This window comes from Oratosquilla oratoria, chromosome 35 (assembly GCF_046742065.1).
Source record: "Oratosquilla oratoria isolate Oo_2021 chromosome 35, ASM4674206v1, whole genome shotgun sequence".
In the NCBI taxonomy this organism is placed as follows: Eukaryota; Metazoa; Arthropoda; class Malacostraca; order Stomatopoda; family Squillidae; genus Oratosquilla; species Oratosquilla oratoria.
In genome coordinates, this window is record NC_134811.1 from 15,169,310 (window position 1) to 15,186,307 (window position 16,998).

General features: G+C 39.0%; 2 protein-coding genes across 16 annotated transcripts in view; one reads left to right on the forward strand and one right to left on the reverse strand.

Moving 5' to 3' along the window:
- The window catches only part of LOC143018558 (uncharacterized), a 39,547-nt gene extending 26,168 nt beyond the window's left edge, over positions 1-13,379 (forward strand). For all 5 annotated transcript variants that reach the window (XM_076174026.1, XM_076174028.1, XM_076174029.1 and 2 more), the window contains one exon: positions 10,003-13,379. In XM_076174026.1, the coding sequence (XP_076030141.1) occupies positions 10,003-12,483 (2,481 nt within the window). In that variant the 3' untranslated portion in view covers positions 12,484-13,379. The remainder of the gene's footprint in view (positions 1-10,002) is intronic.
- Positions 13,375-16,998, reverse strand: part of spri (Src homology 2 domain-containing protein sprint) — a 120,508-nt gene continuing 116,884 nt past the window's right edge. For all 11 annotated transcript variants that reach the window (XM_076174037.1, XM_076174036.1, XM_076174038.1 and 8 more), the window contains one exon: positions 13,375-16,346. In XM_076174037.1, coding sequence (XP_076030152.1) covers positions 16,219-16,346 — 128 coding nt within the window. In that variant the 3' untranslated portion in view covers positions 13,375-16,218. The remainder of the gene's footprint in view (positions 16,347-16,998) is intronic.

Genomic DNA, 16,998 nt, shown 5'->3' on the forward strand with positions numbered 1-16,998 from the left:
TCTTATCTTAGCACCTCCTGGATGACGGGTCATCCCTGCATCTTGTCCACTGCTGTGGGTCAGAAGCAGTGTCACGAGACTCACCACATCCACAGCAAGGCTGCTTCATCAAATCTGCGACCCCTCTCTCCATCCCTTTTGGCTGTGTCAAATTATTTCTCATACATACTCTCTCACCCCCCCATCCCCCTCCCACTCCCCTTCATGCATCACAGCATCATCCATACACAACCATTCTCCATTCTTTAATACCTGAATAAGTTTTTCCTAGCCAAGGGGCTACGTGATGTCCAAAAATGTCAAGAGTAAACATTGTTATTTCTGGCTCCACATAAGCCCCTAATCTCACTAAGATGCACCACAACACCCTACAGACTATACAAAACAAAGCCCTAAAGACAATTACAGGCTGTATAGATGCAACACCTACAGACCATCTACACATGAAACAGAAGTCCTCAAATTCAAAGATCACCACACTAAATGGCAGAACATCCACACTTGCCAAGAAATGTCAAAACAGCACCCAAACACCTATAACACACACATATATTTTCTTCTCTTCCTCCACAGCCACCAGACACCACCCTCCAGAAGCTTATCCATAATCATATCACTCACTGTTCCATCAACAATCTGAAAGACAACACATTGCTGCATGCCCTTCTGATATCCCTCTGAATCATCTTTCCCCTGAAAGGACAGGGTCTATCTGGCCAGACTGCAGTGCAGCCACCATCAAGCCCTTCTGAATTACCAGAAGAGACTGGATGACCACAGCCAACTGTGCAGGGTGCAAAACTTCACCCCATACCATACATACATACATACATATGGAAGACTACATTGTACACAATCATGCACACCAACAACTCGGTATACACTCTATAAGCGATTTGTGGGAAAACCCTGTTTCTCTCTATCTCTCTCTCTCTGTCTTTTTTTTTTTTTTTTTTTTTTCTTTCTTTCTTTCTTTGAAGAGTGGGCCAATGATGAGCTCAATCAATCCATTGCTCTAGGCCTCTTTTGCACGAGTCCCACAGCTCCTAGGTAACTGGCACCAGCCACCAAATTGGCCCATAAGCTATTGTGTTGTCTGTATATGGCTAGGGTGGGGCAGTGTAAGATGAGGTGTTCAGTGTCCTCTGTATGATAGATGTATCTGGGGCAGTTTTGTTTCTTTGAGCAGGCATATTCTGTACTGGTACTGTTTTTGTGCTGGATGGTGACCTGAATAGCATGTTAGTGTGTGTCTTGTTTCTCTTTGGAGGGATTTTCTTGTTGGGCTAAAGGGTGGAGGGGATGGCTTAATAGATGAGGAATTTTGGTGCACTAGATTGTCCCATATGTGTTCATGAATTGCTCTGAATTTTTAAAATTATATAGAGGTTTTGTACTCTGTTGAAAAATTGCCATAGTTACTATTGCATACTGTTTGTGTACCTTATCCAGGCATACACATGTAAATATATATATATATATATATATATATATATAACAAATATACAACCTATATGTAATATATTCATGCAAAAAAGCTCCTTTCTCCTCACAAGGGAGTTGAGCCAGCCAAGGGATGCACCCACCCTCCACCCATCGCACACCTATCCAACACCTGTTTGTTTCCCTTTGAAAAAATTGCCTGCTCCTTGTGCCCCGGGTCAGAAGCAATGCAACAAGATGGAGCAGGGCCCAACTGCTGAAACTGGTTTATCCCCAGTGCTTCATTTACATGGCAACCCTCTCTCCTGTCCCCATGTAAGTAAATAGAAAAGATGAACAGAAATCCCTGTAGGCCACATCAGTATAAATGTGTGTGTGTAAAGTGTATGTACACACATGATCTTGCGAGATACAAAAACGGGTCACCACGAGCATATCTCCCCTTCCTGTACAATACAACTAGGTAACTTGGTAAATATACACACACACAAAGAAATAAAATTACAGAGTTTTGTACTTAGCATCACAAATCTTACCTTTTTTGATGTGATAGGTGTTTAACTTGTTGCCATGGGATCCTTTAAACATCTTTCTAGCACTCTGAGATTATGTGAAATGCTCTTTGAGAACCACTGGCCTAGCAGATGATATAACACAACCTGGCATCAAATGTGATTTGGAAACAAGTCATGGTAATTTCAGAAAAAAGGGACTGAAGCTTTGTAGTTCCTTTTGTGTAAATACATATACCAATGCCTTTTCCCCCATACAAGAGAGGTAGCCAAAAAACAAAGACATAAAATCCACTCTCACCCATTCCATCCCCACATACTCCACTCCCATTCACCCCCTCCCTCTTATTTTGGCTCTTCTGGGTGACAGATCCCTGCATCCTGGCCACTACCCTGGGTCAGAAGTAATGTAGCAAGACACAATACACACAGCAAGGCTGCTTCATTTAATTGGTGACATAATGCATCCCTGGCTAAGAGAAAGTGCCCCAAAAAAGTAGGTATAATTATACTCTTTGTGTAAATACAATTAGGTAAGTGCCAGTTGAACTACAAATTTGTTTCCTTGCCCTCTCTTCACTTTCAACATTACCTACCACATTACCAAACTCAAACTCGCCCTGTCAGTATAGTTTTACCTCATGCTAACACATCTTTCTTCACATCAAACATATGACCAATCTCCTTTTTATTCTGTTTTGTTCTTAATCCATTCACATTCAAAGACCCATTCATTAGGGCTTGGGTTGAATTCTTTCCAGCCCCTTTTTTGCCTTGACTCTTCACAGGAAAAAATGAAAGAGAAGGGGATTATTAGTTCTCCTCTGTCCCATTTAGTCACCAGTGACATGCATAGGACATGGTGGTATTCTTATTCCCCCCACCACAGGAGTGTTGACAAAAGAAGAGGTGGATTTTTAGGAGTGGTAAAGGATTCAAGGAGGCAGCAGAAAGGGACAACAAAAGTAGGAAAGCAGGTTAGCATTCTTCTGTAAGTGGAAATTTGCCTGACTTGGATGAGTAATCTGTGACTTTGGTTCCTATGGGTGCCCTTGAAGTTCCTCATGATTGACCGCATGTAACTCTGTGGTCAGCATCAGTATGGGTTTCACACACAACTAGAGGTGGGACAGGGGATTAAGTTGTTAACCAACATGCTATGTATATTTTGAAGCCAAGATATGTTACAACAAATGGTGTGGGATAGGTGAACGATGTGTGTATGCCTTGGCTGGCCACCTCATTATAAGGGAGAAAGTGCCTTTTGGTGTACTGTATGCACACACACACAAAATCATCTAGAGGAGTGCTGGTAGTGTCTACAACAAATGGTGTGGGATAGGTGAACGATGTGTGTATGCCTTGGCTGGCCACCTCATTATAAGGGAGAAAGTGCCTTTTGGTGTACTGTATGCACACACACACACAAAATTATCTAGAGGAGTGCTGGTAGTGTCTATCAAGAGAGAATGTAACAAAATCAAGAAGATCAAGTGAAAATGGTGATGATTTTTAATCGAATGTCGACAAACACAGAGCCCTCTGGAGGCGCTATACTGAAACTTAATGTAAACAGAGGCCTTGAAATGCCAAGGGGACTGCTGAGTGTATGTGCTGACGATCCTTTTTCTGGATTTGGCAAGTACGAAAGAAGAAATTTGAATGAAATTATAGACATGGAATGGGAAATGAGTTTTGATAGAAACTCATGGAATAGAGAATCCATGGAGCTAAACAGATTATGAATTTAAGAAAGGACTACTTTTGAAGTAAACAAAGAGGTGTGTGATTTAAAGAAAAAGAATGCTGAAATGAATAAGTGGATTGAAAAAAGAACTAGTTGAGGTTAAATGTGAAAATGAAAAGATGAAAAACAGATACCACCAATAGTGAAAACTTAAAAAAAAAATGTAAATTAAAAAATAGAGGCAATGTCTGAAAGAATTGAAGTAAATTTAGGACAGGAAAATTTGCAGAAGATTAAGAAATGGAATGATAACAGAAAATGAAGGGATAGTACAAGAACAAATGCAGGAGAATGCAAAGGACACAGTTATTCAAGTAATCAAAGAAAAAGCAAATTGGGTTAGAGATACAATTGATAAAAAAAAGTGTATTGTATATGGACTATAGGAAAAACATGGCATGGATAGGTACTTGAGAGAAAAAACAGCAAGAAATAGCAAAAACAATTCTATAAGTACAAGACTGAGACCAAGAATTATAAAAGGAAATAGAAGTATAAAGAATGGGACTATTCAATAGAAAGAAATCAATCTCTTAAAGATAAAATTAAGGTCATAAATGGTAATAGAAGACATACTAGCAAAATCAGGAAAGTTAGCAAAGAGTGAACACTACAACAATATATGGATAAAAAGAGAAATGAATGTTGAGGAGAGAAAAGACACTAAGAGGTGAAGCTAAAGAAAAAAACGTGAAGAGAATGGAGACCGAAAGAAAGTTCTATTGGAGGCTTAGACATGATGCTGAAAAATTTGTATGCTCAGGTGTGTGAAACAAAAAGAACAGAAAACGAGATGGAGAAAGAAAGAAATTAAAAATGGTTTATGATAACATGGATTGATCTCAGGATTAAGTGAACTAAATGGTTACCTGTCAGAAGAAAAACCAGGCACAATGGGAATTGCAGAGACGAAATTAAGGGGTCAACTACCACCAAATAGTGTTGGACATGGATTATATAATCATTGGATTAAAAATAGTGATGGGAAGCAGGGCAGAGGAGTCATGTTTCTGGCCAAGAAAAACTTGAATGTGATGAAGGTTACAGAGGGTAAAAAGTGTGGAAATGATTGTGATAAAAGTCGAAGATAGCCACATGAAAAGTAGAAAGTTTGTAGTGATTAATGTGCCCCCAAAAACAGGCTCTTGGAGAGAGGGCAAGCATTCAAAAATGTTAGAAGATACAAGGCAATCGTTAAATGAGATGCTGAAGGTACTTATGGGAGATTTTAACTGCAAAGAAATCTGTTAGGAAGAGATGACAGTGAAAGGTGGAGAGAATCTATGGGGAAATTATTACTTGACTATAGAACACACCATGACACAAGGGGTAAAGAAAAAAAAAAAAAAAAAAAAACCTATGTAGGAGTAATGGAGAACCATCAAGACTAGATTTAATATCTACAACAGAACCTGAAATTGTGGATAAGATTTAATACAAAACACCATTTGGGAAGAGTGATCACATATTAATAGAAATTGTAAAAAAAAAAAAAAAAAAAAAAAAAAAAAATAGTCACACTAATAAGGCCTAGGCTGTAGTACCAAAAAGAATTTAAAGAAAATTGAAAGAATCCAGAGAGCAACTACGTAGATGGCCCCAACACTTTCAAACCTGCCATATGAGGAAAGATTGCCAAAACTGAATTTACCAACTCTGGAACAAAGAAGTGAAAGAGGTGACCTGCTTACCATCTACAGAATTATGAAAGGCATGGAAGTCATTGATATAAAAGACTTACTATATTGGGATAAGAAAAATACAAGGGGACATGGAAAGAAAGAGGACAGTTATAGAAGAGATCTGAAAAAAAGTTTTCCACACAGAGCAGTGGATGTCTGGAACAAACTGGATGAAACAATAGTGTGTGTAAAAACTATACATGAATTTAAAAGCAAACTAGTCACTGCAAGATACAAAGATGAGACACCATGAGCATAGGTAAATAATGCACACACACACCTATCTTGAACCTGTTTGTTGTATTTATCTTAGCTCCATGTGGATGAAGGATCATCCCTGTCCCCACAAACAGCAGGGCCCAAACTTCATTACATGGTAACCCCCTTCATCCACTGGGGAATTTAAAGGGCAGGCAATAAGAAATCCCTTTAAAATGTGTCAATTTCTTGTCCATTCGCAGCCAGTTTCCACTTGCATATATCTTTTGCCTTCTCTCTCTGCTTGATGGGCATTCCTTTTGCATCCAGTCACTCTGTCACCTAGTCCATCCACCTTATTCTTGGTGTTACAGTTAGGTTTACTCCGTCCACCTCAGCCATCCACATTATTTTTGCAAGTCTTTACTTCATACTTACCATATGCCCAAACCATTGCAGTATGCTTTGATCTCCCTGTCTGTCATCTCTCTCCACCTCTACTCTGCCTCACCTCCACACCTCTTACAAATTCATTCTTGTAACTTCCACCATACTTCTTGGACAAGTTTAGGCTTTCCTTCTCTGCCTCCTTTAAATTTCAAGTATGCTCCATACAGTGTTTTGGGTAGAACTACCTCTTCATACAGTCTTCTTTGTGTTCATCCTCATGTACCTATTTCTTTTGGCATTTTTCATTTCCCTCAGACATTTACCTTTCTCCTTTACTCCATAACTTACATTCACCCCACCCCTCCATTTCCTCTGGCTTCTCCTTTTAAAGTTTTTTCTCATACTTGGTACCATCTTCCATTGTACATCTCATCACTTTATTTTAGCCTGCATTATTTTCAGCTTTCTTTTCTCAAATCCCCTCCTAAACTCCTCCACTAATTGCTTCAGTCTTTACTTCAACTCTGCTGCTAGTGTAGTGTCACCTGTAAGTGATAACTGGCTCACCTGTGATGGCCTGAACACAATCCAATATTATTTTTGTCTTGGAAGGGAATTCTCTTTTGGTAAATGGGGAATCATCGTTGTCTTTTTCTTATTCTTCATCAACTTAAATGTTCCCTCCATGATCTTGATAGGAATTTAGGTTATAAATTTTCCATATCATCACTTGTTTATCTTTTTCATTTGCTTTCATAATTGCCACATTTCCCATTCTATAGTTTACAAGGCACAGCTGTGCTGTTGGTGCCTTTGCTTCTGGTGCTGCTTGCTTTGCTTACAGCCTTCGGCCTTGGGTGCTTCCAGTCTTTATCTGATGCTTGACAATAAAATGTAATCACATTATTTCGATCTTTTAGTTGAAAACTTCTTCATGTACTGTTTGGCAACATGTTTTGTTGCCATATTTTTGATGATTTTGAGAAGCTGAGATTTCTTTTATATACTTTTCCTTTTTGCATAAATTCTTGTTTTTTTATTTATGTATTTATTTATTTATTTACTCCTTCATTTCTTCTTCCTTTTGCATAAATTCTTGTTCTTTCCTCTACTTTTCCTTCTTTATCTTGTCTTTTTCCCGAAAAGACCTTTCCCAAACCTTCAAAGGAGTAGATTCATTAGATTCCAATTTGTCAATGAAGTAATCATAGATACATATACCAAAGGCTTTTTCCCCCTTACACGTGGGGTAGCCAAAAAGAAAAAAGCATAGAAAACACTCCCATTCCATTTCCTATATATTCCACTCCCACCCTCCTCCTTCCCTCTTATCTTAGCACCTCCTGGATGATGGGTCATCCCTACATAATATCCACTGCCCTGGGTCAGAAGCAGTGTCGCAAGACACAGCACATCCACAGCAAGGCCTCTTCATAAATTCGGTGACCCCCCCTCTCTGTCCCCACATGCCGAAAAGGAGAAGACTGGGAGACATCCCTTCGGGCTGCATCAATTTTTTTTCTCATACATCCTTCCTCACCCCCCATCTCCCACCCACTCCCCCTCATGCATCACAGCATCATCCATACACAACCCTTCTCCATTCACCCCTATCTTCTGTCCTCTCCCGTCCTTCCTCCGCAGACATTCCTCTCTTTTGTAATGCCCTTTTCACCCCATCCATCCATCTCATCCTAGGACGCCCCCTCATATTCACTCCTTCCACCTCTGCCTTCCACACTTCTTTTACTAATCTTTCTTCATTCATTCTTTCCATGTGTCCAAACCATCCCAATACTCTTTCATCAACCCTATCTCCCAGTTCCCTTTCCACCCCTGTTCTCCTCCTCACCTCCTCATTTCTCACTCTATCATAATCATAATTCGGCAAAATCATTGCTGTTACAGCTTCTTCAGAAATGTTATAAGCTGTATTTGATATCTCAACAGACCCCAGCTCAGGTTCCTTCTCTGGTATTACTGGAACTTTTCTACCGCTTTTAAGACTGCCTCTTTGTGATGCCCCTATGACATGTGACATAGGTGATTAAATGGGACTGAAGGGACCAGGGATCCTCCTTTTTTTTTATGCGACTAGGCAAAACATAACAGGGTCCAGGAGGACACCAGCCAGAACACTAGTTAATGGGTGTATGGATGCACTGCAGATTAGAACCAAAAGGAATATTGGTAGTATTTGAGAAGATGGATGTGTGAAAGTTGGATGAATCAGAACTGAAAGGGAAAAGTGATTTGGAGTTGAGCATTGTAGGATGGTCAGGAATGGTGAATGGAGAGAGGTGTTATTGAGGATGATGTTGGCAAAGGTGAGACTGGGATGAGACATAGGCATTTGTGAGTTACCCATGGTAGCAAGTGAGAAAAATTAGTAGGAGAGAGACATTTTGGAAAGATTTAAATTGATGTGTGAAGTTCTGGGAGAAAGGTTAATGTAATGTTAAAGGATCTTAATGTTATAGTATGAGCCAGTAGATAGAGTAGTAAGAAGTATGTGGTGGTAGGAAGGAAAGGTAGTGGAGTACTGTTGGAGATTTGTATTGAAAGAGGTGTGTGCAAGAATGATAAACAAGTATACTTGGCCCATTTAAAGGAGACACTTTTGGTGTATAGATTAATGGGTTAATGTAGTGGTGCCCAAAAGGAGGATTGAAAGAGTTCTGGTTTTTTTTTTTTTTTTCCTCTCTCTCTCTCTCTCTCTCTCTCTCTATATATATATATATATATATATATATATAAATATATATATATACCAGATTCTGTATACATCATTTTCCAATTTCAGTTTATTATTGATTGGTAACTTAATCTCTTACAAGGCACAAAATGTTGGTTTTATCAGATTCTGTGTACATCATTTTCTATTTGCAGTTCATTATTAATTGGTAGCTTGGTCAGTTTTATTGGCCACCAGGTAATAATTTCTGATATACATCCTCTTTGGGAAATACTCCCTGCTCCCATGTTCCCTTTCTCTCACTACATTCTATTCCTCCTAGTAGTCACCCACTTCCCTTATCATTTTCACTTACCATTTTACTCACTTTCAGCTCTCAGCCTCCCTCTCTTCACCTTTTATCTGCTATCAATCTCATCTCCACCAGATGAAAATGAGACATTCCAGCATTCTTTCCCCAGAGCACATTCATGTCCAGAACACTTCCAGTCATCCTTTCAGATACATACATACATACATATACCAAGGCTTTTTCCCCCTTTCAAGGGAGGTAGCCAAAAAAGGGAAAGGCATAAAAACACTCCCACCCATATCCTTTCAGATATCATTACATAAAGTATTATTGGTAAAACATTGTGAATAAAAAAATTGAGATAGGCTTGACAGGTTATACCCATTCTCTGTGTAGTGATTGGAGTAAAATTGCCAGGTACCAGTTAGAATAAATGTTGATGAAAAACATGCTGAAAGGGTTAATTTGGCTGGATAGGTTGCTTTTGCAGTTGAGCGAGTTTATTTCGGCAGAATTATATTACAGCAGTAGCTAGAATAAATACATGGTGCTAATTAAGTTGTAAGATATGAAAGAATTAAAAAGGAGACTATTTTATAAAACCTCTGTGACCCCTCTTTTTTGTTATTTATTATTGTTATTATTATTATTTATTTATTTATAGTCCTGGCAAATGTGGATCTTCTGTAAAAATTGTGTGTGTGTGTGTGTGTGTGAATGTATGTATGTGTGTGTATATATATAATATATATATATATATATTCATGTGTCATTTTTTTGCAGGTATTATAAAGCATCATCTTAACAACTGCCTTCACTTCATCCTTCCTTGTTTCTCCTCCATTTTCCTCACTCATCACTCTCATTTTCTTACATTTCCCACTGCAACTATCTTTCCCTCCCTATCCTCCTTCACAATTAGCAACTCCCTAAAATATTCTGCCCATCTTCCCCTTACTGCGTTCTCTTCCATTATCATCTCTCAGATTAGCACTAATAATTGATGTCCTGTAATTTTCAAGTTTCTTTTCTCTCTTTTGCAGAATCACTTAGCCAAGAATTCAATGTATGAAGCAAGTTACATGAAAGCCAAGATGGGTGCCTATGCCACTTTCAAAATAAATCAAGAAAAACAAAAACGAGAATCCCTCGAATCCTTGGAGAGGGAGAAAGGCTTGAAGAAGGAAGCAAAAGAGAAAGAGCTGGCAGAAATGCGACACAAAGCATTAAAAGAGAGCGAATTGGGGAAGGACATTAAGGATAGAGAGGTGGGTGGTGATGATGGGCAGTATGGAAGCATCAGAGTTGCCTCCAGAGGCCCCTCCCGAAAGCGTGATAGGGATGAGGATGACAGGAGGTGGGAGGATCGTGAAGAAAGGAGATGGGAAGAGAGGGACAGAAGAAAGAAAGAGTATGAGTGGCGTGAGGAAAGAGGAAGGAGGGAGTATGAAGACAGGAAAGGACATGAAAGAAGAAAACATGAGAGAGGGAGAGGAGAACAAAGTTCTCTCACTGACACTCCTTCTCCTTCTCCACAGTATACAGTAAAGAGAGAGAGTTCATCTGTTGGGAAGAGTAGTGAGAGTGAGAGGAGTTCTGAGAAGAATGATGATAACGAGAAAGAACCAAGGGATGAGAATCAGTCGACTTCAACAATGTCAACCAAGCCCAAGTTACCATTAATTGGAAAAATGCCTTTTTTCAAAAAGAAGGGTTCGGCTTTGCAGATGAAGGAGAAAATGGAAAAGCTTTATGATCTAATGGAGTTAGAAGGTAAGGGACTAAAACATATTTTGGAAGAAGATATGGATATGGATGATAAAGAACAAACAGAAGTGCTCTTGTCATTCCCACCTGAGTCGGATGTGAAACTCGAGGTAGAAAAACCCATCAGGAGATCAGAGGAAGAAAAGACCATCAGAAAACTAGAAGAAGAAAAGCTTGCCAGGAAGTTGGAGGAAGAAAAGGTGGCCAGAAAGCTAGAGGAAGAAAAGCTCGTGAGAAAGTTAGAAGAAGAAAAGCTCGTAAGAAAGTTTGAGGAAGAGAAACTAGCAAGGAAGCTAGAGGAAGAAAAGTCCATCAGGAAAGCAGAAGCAGCTAAGGCTCTTAAGAAAGCTTTAGAGGAAGAAAAGACCATGAGAACATTTGATTTACAAGTGAGCGATAGTCCTGAAGAAGAGGAACAGGAGAGGAGGGAAGCTGAAGGATCGCCAATTAAGAGCATCCCACTGCCCCCACACTTTGGTTGTGCAGATGAAAGAGATGATGAGGATAGTGGGGGAAATGTTATGTATAGCCCCACTAAAGCTGAAATGGAGGAAGAAAGACTAGAAAAGGAGGATGTGGAAGAAGTAAAGGAAAACGTTGATGTGGGCAGTGATTGTTCATCGAGCTTTGGAGAACCAGAAATTTTGGAGAGCAAGAAAGTAGAGGAAGAGGAGGAGGTAGTAAAAGAGGAGGAACAACCAGAGGAATCTCAGCATAGCCAGCCTACGGGCAAGAGAGGGAAAGGAAGAGGAAGAGGGCGTTCACGTGGACGAGGGAGAGGAAAAGGTAGAGGAAAGTACAGGACGACATCAAGTGACGTAGAGGAAAAGGAGGCAAAATCAGAAGAAGAACAGGGAGGCGAGGAAGAACAAAGGGGTGAAGAAGAACAAGGAGGAGAGGATGAACAAGGAAAAGACGAACAAGATGAACATGAACAAGGTGGTGGTACTGGAAGTGAAGTGGAAGGTGATGAAGAACTGGAAATTGAAACAATCTGTAGGAGTGGTAAGATAAGAGGTCGAAGTGGTAGGGAATCACAAGCAGCAAAGCAAGCACTGCTAAAGGAAGTAGCAACACCTACAAGGCGGAGCAGAAGGCAGTCTGCTCGTCTCGCTGCCAGGGAGGAAGAAAGAGATGTGGAGCAGGAAACTGAGCAGCAAGAACAGGAAGAAAGTGAAACTCCTCTTGATTCAATGGAGGAAGAAGTTTCTGAAACTTATACCAGTGTAGTGACCTCAGATTTCAGTGCTGTAGAGGAGCCTATGCAAGAGGATGGGTCTGCTTTTTATCAGCCAGAAGAGATCACCATGCCTTCAGTAGACAGCAACATGGGCATGGAGGACCATGCTGGAAGGATGGACATGAACTCGGTGACTGCAATGAGTCTTCATGCTGATCCGTTAAATGCTACAGGGATGGGGCCTTGTACCATAATGCCAGCTACTTCAATAGGCATGACAATGGATCCTGCTGCAGCAGTCTTTCCAGCTGTCCATATGGGTGCAACAGAATCCAGCTGCATTGTCCCAGAGGATCCTCTCTTCCCACCAGGCACAGAACCAAATATGGCAGAAGAAAAGGATGATCTGGACGAAGTACCAATGGACACGGAGGAAGAACCTCAGGAACCGTACATTGGGGACATTTCAGATACCTTAAAGCATATTGGACAGTCTGATCACTTTGACAAACTTGAGGAGATGAAGTTACTGGGCATAGACATAGATGATGTTGCAGCAACATCGAGTATGGAGTAAACGTTGAAGGTGAGGGGCAATGTTAGCATGGCAATAATCGAGAAGTAGCTTGTGCTAAATCTTTCCATTCTCTTGTCCCAAAATATGTTAATTTTGTATTGAAATCATTAGGTATAACTTGTAATGCTGAGCCAACACATGATACAGCTGGAGTATAATTGCTCACTTGGGAGTAGCAGATATTGCACATCGACAGAACCAGGGTAGTGTTTATTGTATGATTTCTGCCATATTGGGAACAGGATATCTTTTCTTCCAGGAGCTCTCATTAAAGTAGCCAATATTAAAAAAAAAAAAAAAAAAATGGTTAGGAAAAAAAATTGCAATGTTTAATTTCTGGAATAGAGAACAGGTCATCTGGTTGATTTGTTGATACTGCTGTGTGAACCTTTATTGTGTTTGAGATGAACATTAATTGGTTTTTGATGTTCAGTAGTAGCTTTGACTAGGCAGAAATAGGATTCATGTGGGGTATAAGACCAAAGAAAGTGTGTCATTGTGCACACCTACCACTTTTCCAGTCTCGTCAAAAAGTTATGAGTTTAGTGTCCGTTCTACATTGCAGTTTCCTTTGGGCAGGTCCAAGTGTTACCAACATACGACAAAGCACGTGAAATTGGGCATTAGGGTCTGATTGCTACTGGTTGGGTGTGGCTGCTCTAGACTGGCATTTATTTGTGTTTGTTGTATGTTAGTGATGTGTGGATTTGCTCAAAAAACTACTGCTTAGTAGAATAGTGAATCAATATTTTTGTCCTTAATACTACATGGTAAGGTAGAATTTTGTGTAAAGAACAGCAGGATCTATGATCAAGTGGCGCATTACTATATGAGAAATTATATGGTATGGCTTTCTTCAATAAAAATAATTAAGGAAAATGAAATTATAAATTGTATTTATGTTTTATTAGTTACACATTTCCAGACATGAAGCAAGTCTCATCCAAACTTGCTGTGGGACATATAATGAATGGTGCCCAGCAATCTTACCTCATCTGCCACACATTATATTTATGGTATAAAAGAAGCAACTGATGCAAACTACAAGTTACCAAGCACTGACTAGACATGGGATGGTTTTGTCAAAGCCTACAGGGTTATTAGTGTTTTATGAAAGCTTTCATGTACCTTCCTGTTGTTTTTTATTTATTTATTTTTTATTTATTTTTTATTTTATTTTTTCTGTGGGTCAGCCTCTAATAAAACTTTGCATACTATATAGCAAGGTATATATATATACACTATACGCACATGTACAAAATGTGCATGACCACCTGACCTTGTGACTGCTGCTTACAGGATAGCTTATTTCTTGTAACCTGTGATTAACACAAGCATATGCAATCACACTTACCTGTTAGCACCAGGTTGAAATAAAGAAAACAAAATTTAAGATTCATAGTAACCATTTTGAATCTTTCTACTTGTTACCCTGAAGGCTTTGCATTCACCAATAATAACACAGCCATTTAGCATTATATACACAATCTACTGTACACAAGTCTTCAGAGTTTTCATTTCTCAATAACTGCACCAGAACCGCTACAGGTCAATATATATATATATATTTTATGATATGATTAACCTTGCAATTACAAAAGTATAAAAAACCTGAAGTACAATGGTAAAGACCAGATACCGTAGCACAGTGACAGAGGCGAGGAAAGAAATAAGAAAATCACCAATTGCAGAAATCGTAAAGGCCTAATTAAAGAATTGTAGTATAACTTCATGTGCAAGTGTGAATACAAATCTTTTATAGTCGTCTTGACATGGCCTCTATGACTTCACAGAAAACTTGAGTGAGAATATCCCATGAGTTACCTAAGGCCTGTGTGTGATGGGGCTATTGTACAATAATAGAACTTGTGTAAACATTTAGTCTCGTACTTACACAGTAATTACACAAAAAAGGAATATGTATGAGAATATACAATGAATCAACCTACTCGACTTGAAGCTTAGTGTGACTTTCTGTACAGGTGTAAACTTGGTCATACAAGAGATTACATGTGAGTGTGAAGCCATGGCATTATAAAGTGAGGTTTTACACTTATCTTCAAAGTATTCGAAGCCTACATTTTCAGTGGGCATGATAAACTTGACAAGTATTATGGGCTGTCTCTGGTTAGTACTTACTAGGGTACAGTCTAAGATCAGGACAACTTACTGAACAGTAAATGCAAAAGTTTACAACAGGACAACATTAAAGGTACAGTTAATACCACACCTGAAGCATAGGAACTAGTGGGAATTTGTACTCTTTTAGCCATTTATCAACTTCCAGAAAATAAAGTGCAGAAATGTTCAATAGAACAAGTTGAGACTTATGGTCTCAACATTGAAGATTTTTCAAAATCCCATCAGTAAAACATGGTTTAATGATAGTTCCTGTACTTCTGGCAAGGTTGGAAAAAGAAACTTTTGCCTCAAGACAACCTTGAGGTAAAGACATTCCTATTCAGAGATTCACTGCAGTTTTAAGATTTGGCATTTAACTTTCAAAGCTGGCAATTATTTTTTTTAAAGCTTAATGAAAACGAGTACCAAAGGGTTGCCGAAAACATAACCCACACATTTGATGCACCAAACTTGCCTGCTTATCTAGGAAATGGTAATGAATCTTTGCACCACTTAAGCAATGTTGTTTATAAATTGTTTAACATTTTTATTGCAAAATTCGACACGCACAAGGACCAGTTGATGTATAACGAGCATTATTCAGTGAAAAAAGATGGGTAACAGTTCATCCTGTGAGCAATGTCGTTATAACATGAAGATGAATGTTATACTGGCAATGTTGACAAGGAAATTGAAATATTACATCTAGAAAGGAACCATAACTTTGAGCTGTAGTCTCGTGATGCCCATATTTCTAATATCCACGTCTTCATGGACACAACACAGCATTCTTTTCATAATTTTCCTTTACACAGATTAGTACACACAAAAATTACATTTTCATTCTTCCAGAAGAGAATGTGACTTGCACTTACAAGCAACAGCTTGTTTTATGAAGTGTACACTATTACAAGTTAACACATTTCCAGTTCTTGGGAGATTTTCCTTGGTAATTGACCTTGATCTAATATCACTATTTTCAGTAGTGCCAATATCTCGTTTTGCCCACCATCTAATTACTTAAGCTTCCACTGACTGTTGAAAACAAGGTATAGATATCTCTTAACATAACTTTTCATGCCCTTGCTAAGCATAGGCAAAGAAAATGAGTAGTATTAATTCATGTTAAACTTTTAGGCATGTAGGATGTGGTTGTACCTGCTGAAAGCAGAATACACTGCTAGTGATTATTCATGACTGAGTCTCAATGGGTTTTTTACCATCTGAGCAAGTGATGTTTACCCAGTAGACCTTAAATTCAACCAATCCTTTTTGCACTGCACTTGGGAGTCCATTTCTCATTCACTAACTTCTGAAACCAACACTTCTGAGAGGTGTTTACGCAATTGCTTTTGTGCTTCACAAAGCTGCAAATATGGTGGAGCACTGGGAATGTAAACTGCCAGAATAAAGTAAGATGTACATGATTTGCTAATCGTGTTCCATATAATTTGGGTATACAAAGAGAAAGCACCTTATAATGGTAAAGCAGACTGCCACAGAAATCTGGCTTCCTTATTTGCATTCGCGTGAATCACCAGATCCTCTTCACTTTAGTGTTAGTTATGATGTAAGCAACCACCTTTTTCAGAACAAATGTGCAAAGGAATTCTTTCAATCTGTGAGGAATGGCCAGGCGATTTTTGCATCAGTGCGCTTGAAAGCAAATGTGCAATGGAAGCCATGACTAGTCAAGTCCCATTTGACCTTGTGAGGACATTCCAAATCACCAAGCAGCGACTCTGTACAAGAGAAGGGGAAAAAAAAATATTATATTTTGTCTTACTTTGACACATTATGCTAATGTAACATTAATAATATCATAACAGCAATTTTTTACTTGCAATTAATTCCTGTATATGTAAACACACTCACAAGCAATACAGGAGTTCAAATATAAATATGTTAATTGGAAATCAAGGATGTAGATAAAGTTGGAACTGTTCATAAACTTGAGGCTAGGTATGAAAAAAAAATAGTGAATAGGAGATGGGACCCAATGAGCATTGCTCCTTTACTTCAGTAAACACACACACAAACTTCGAAAGATCACAGCACTGACAAGAGATCCCATTAAGGATGGGGGGCTTTAAGAAGTCAATGGGAACAAATTAAGAAACGCTATAGTCCAAAGGGTATGAAGAAAGAGTTGTCCATACAGTTGCAAAAATGCATAGTATAACTTAGGTGATATGGCCCAAGCTTGAAAAATTCATGACTGGAAATCAAATACTGAGTTTGAACTGTACATGGATTTGAGGCTACATACATATACCACGGCTTTTTCCCCCTTACAAGGGAGGTAGCCAAAAAGGAAAAGACAAAATCATTCCCAACCATTCCATCCCTGAATACACTCCACACCCTTCCACCCTCCCTCTCATCTTAGCACCT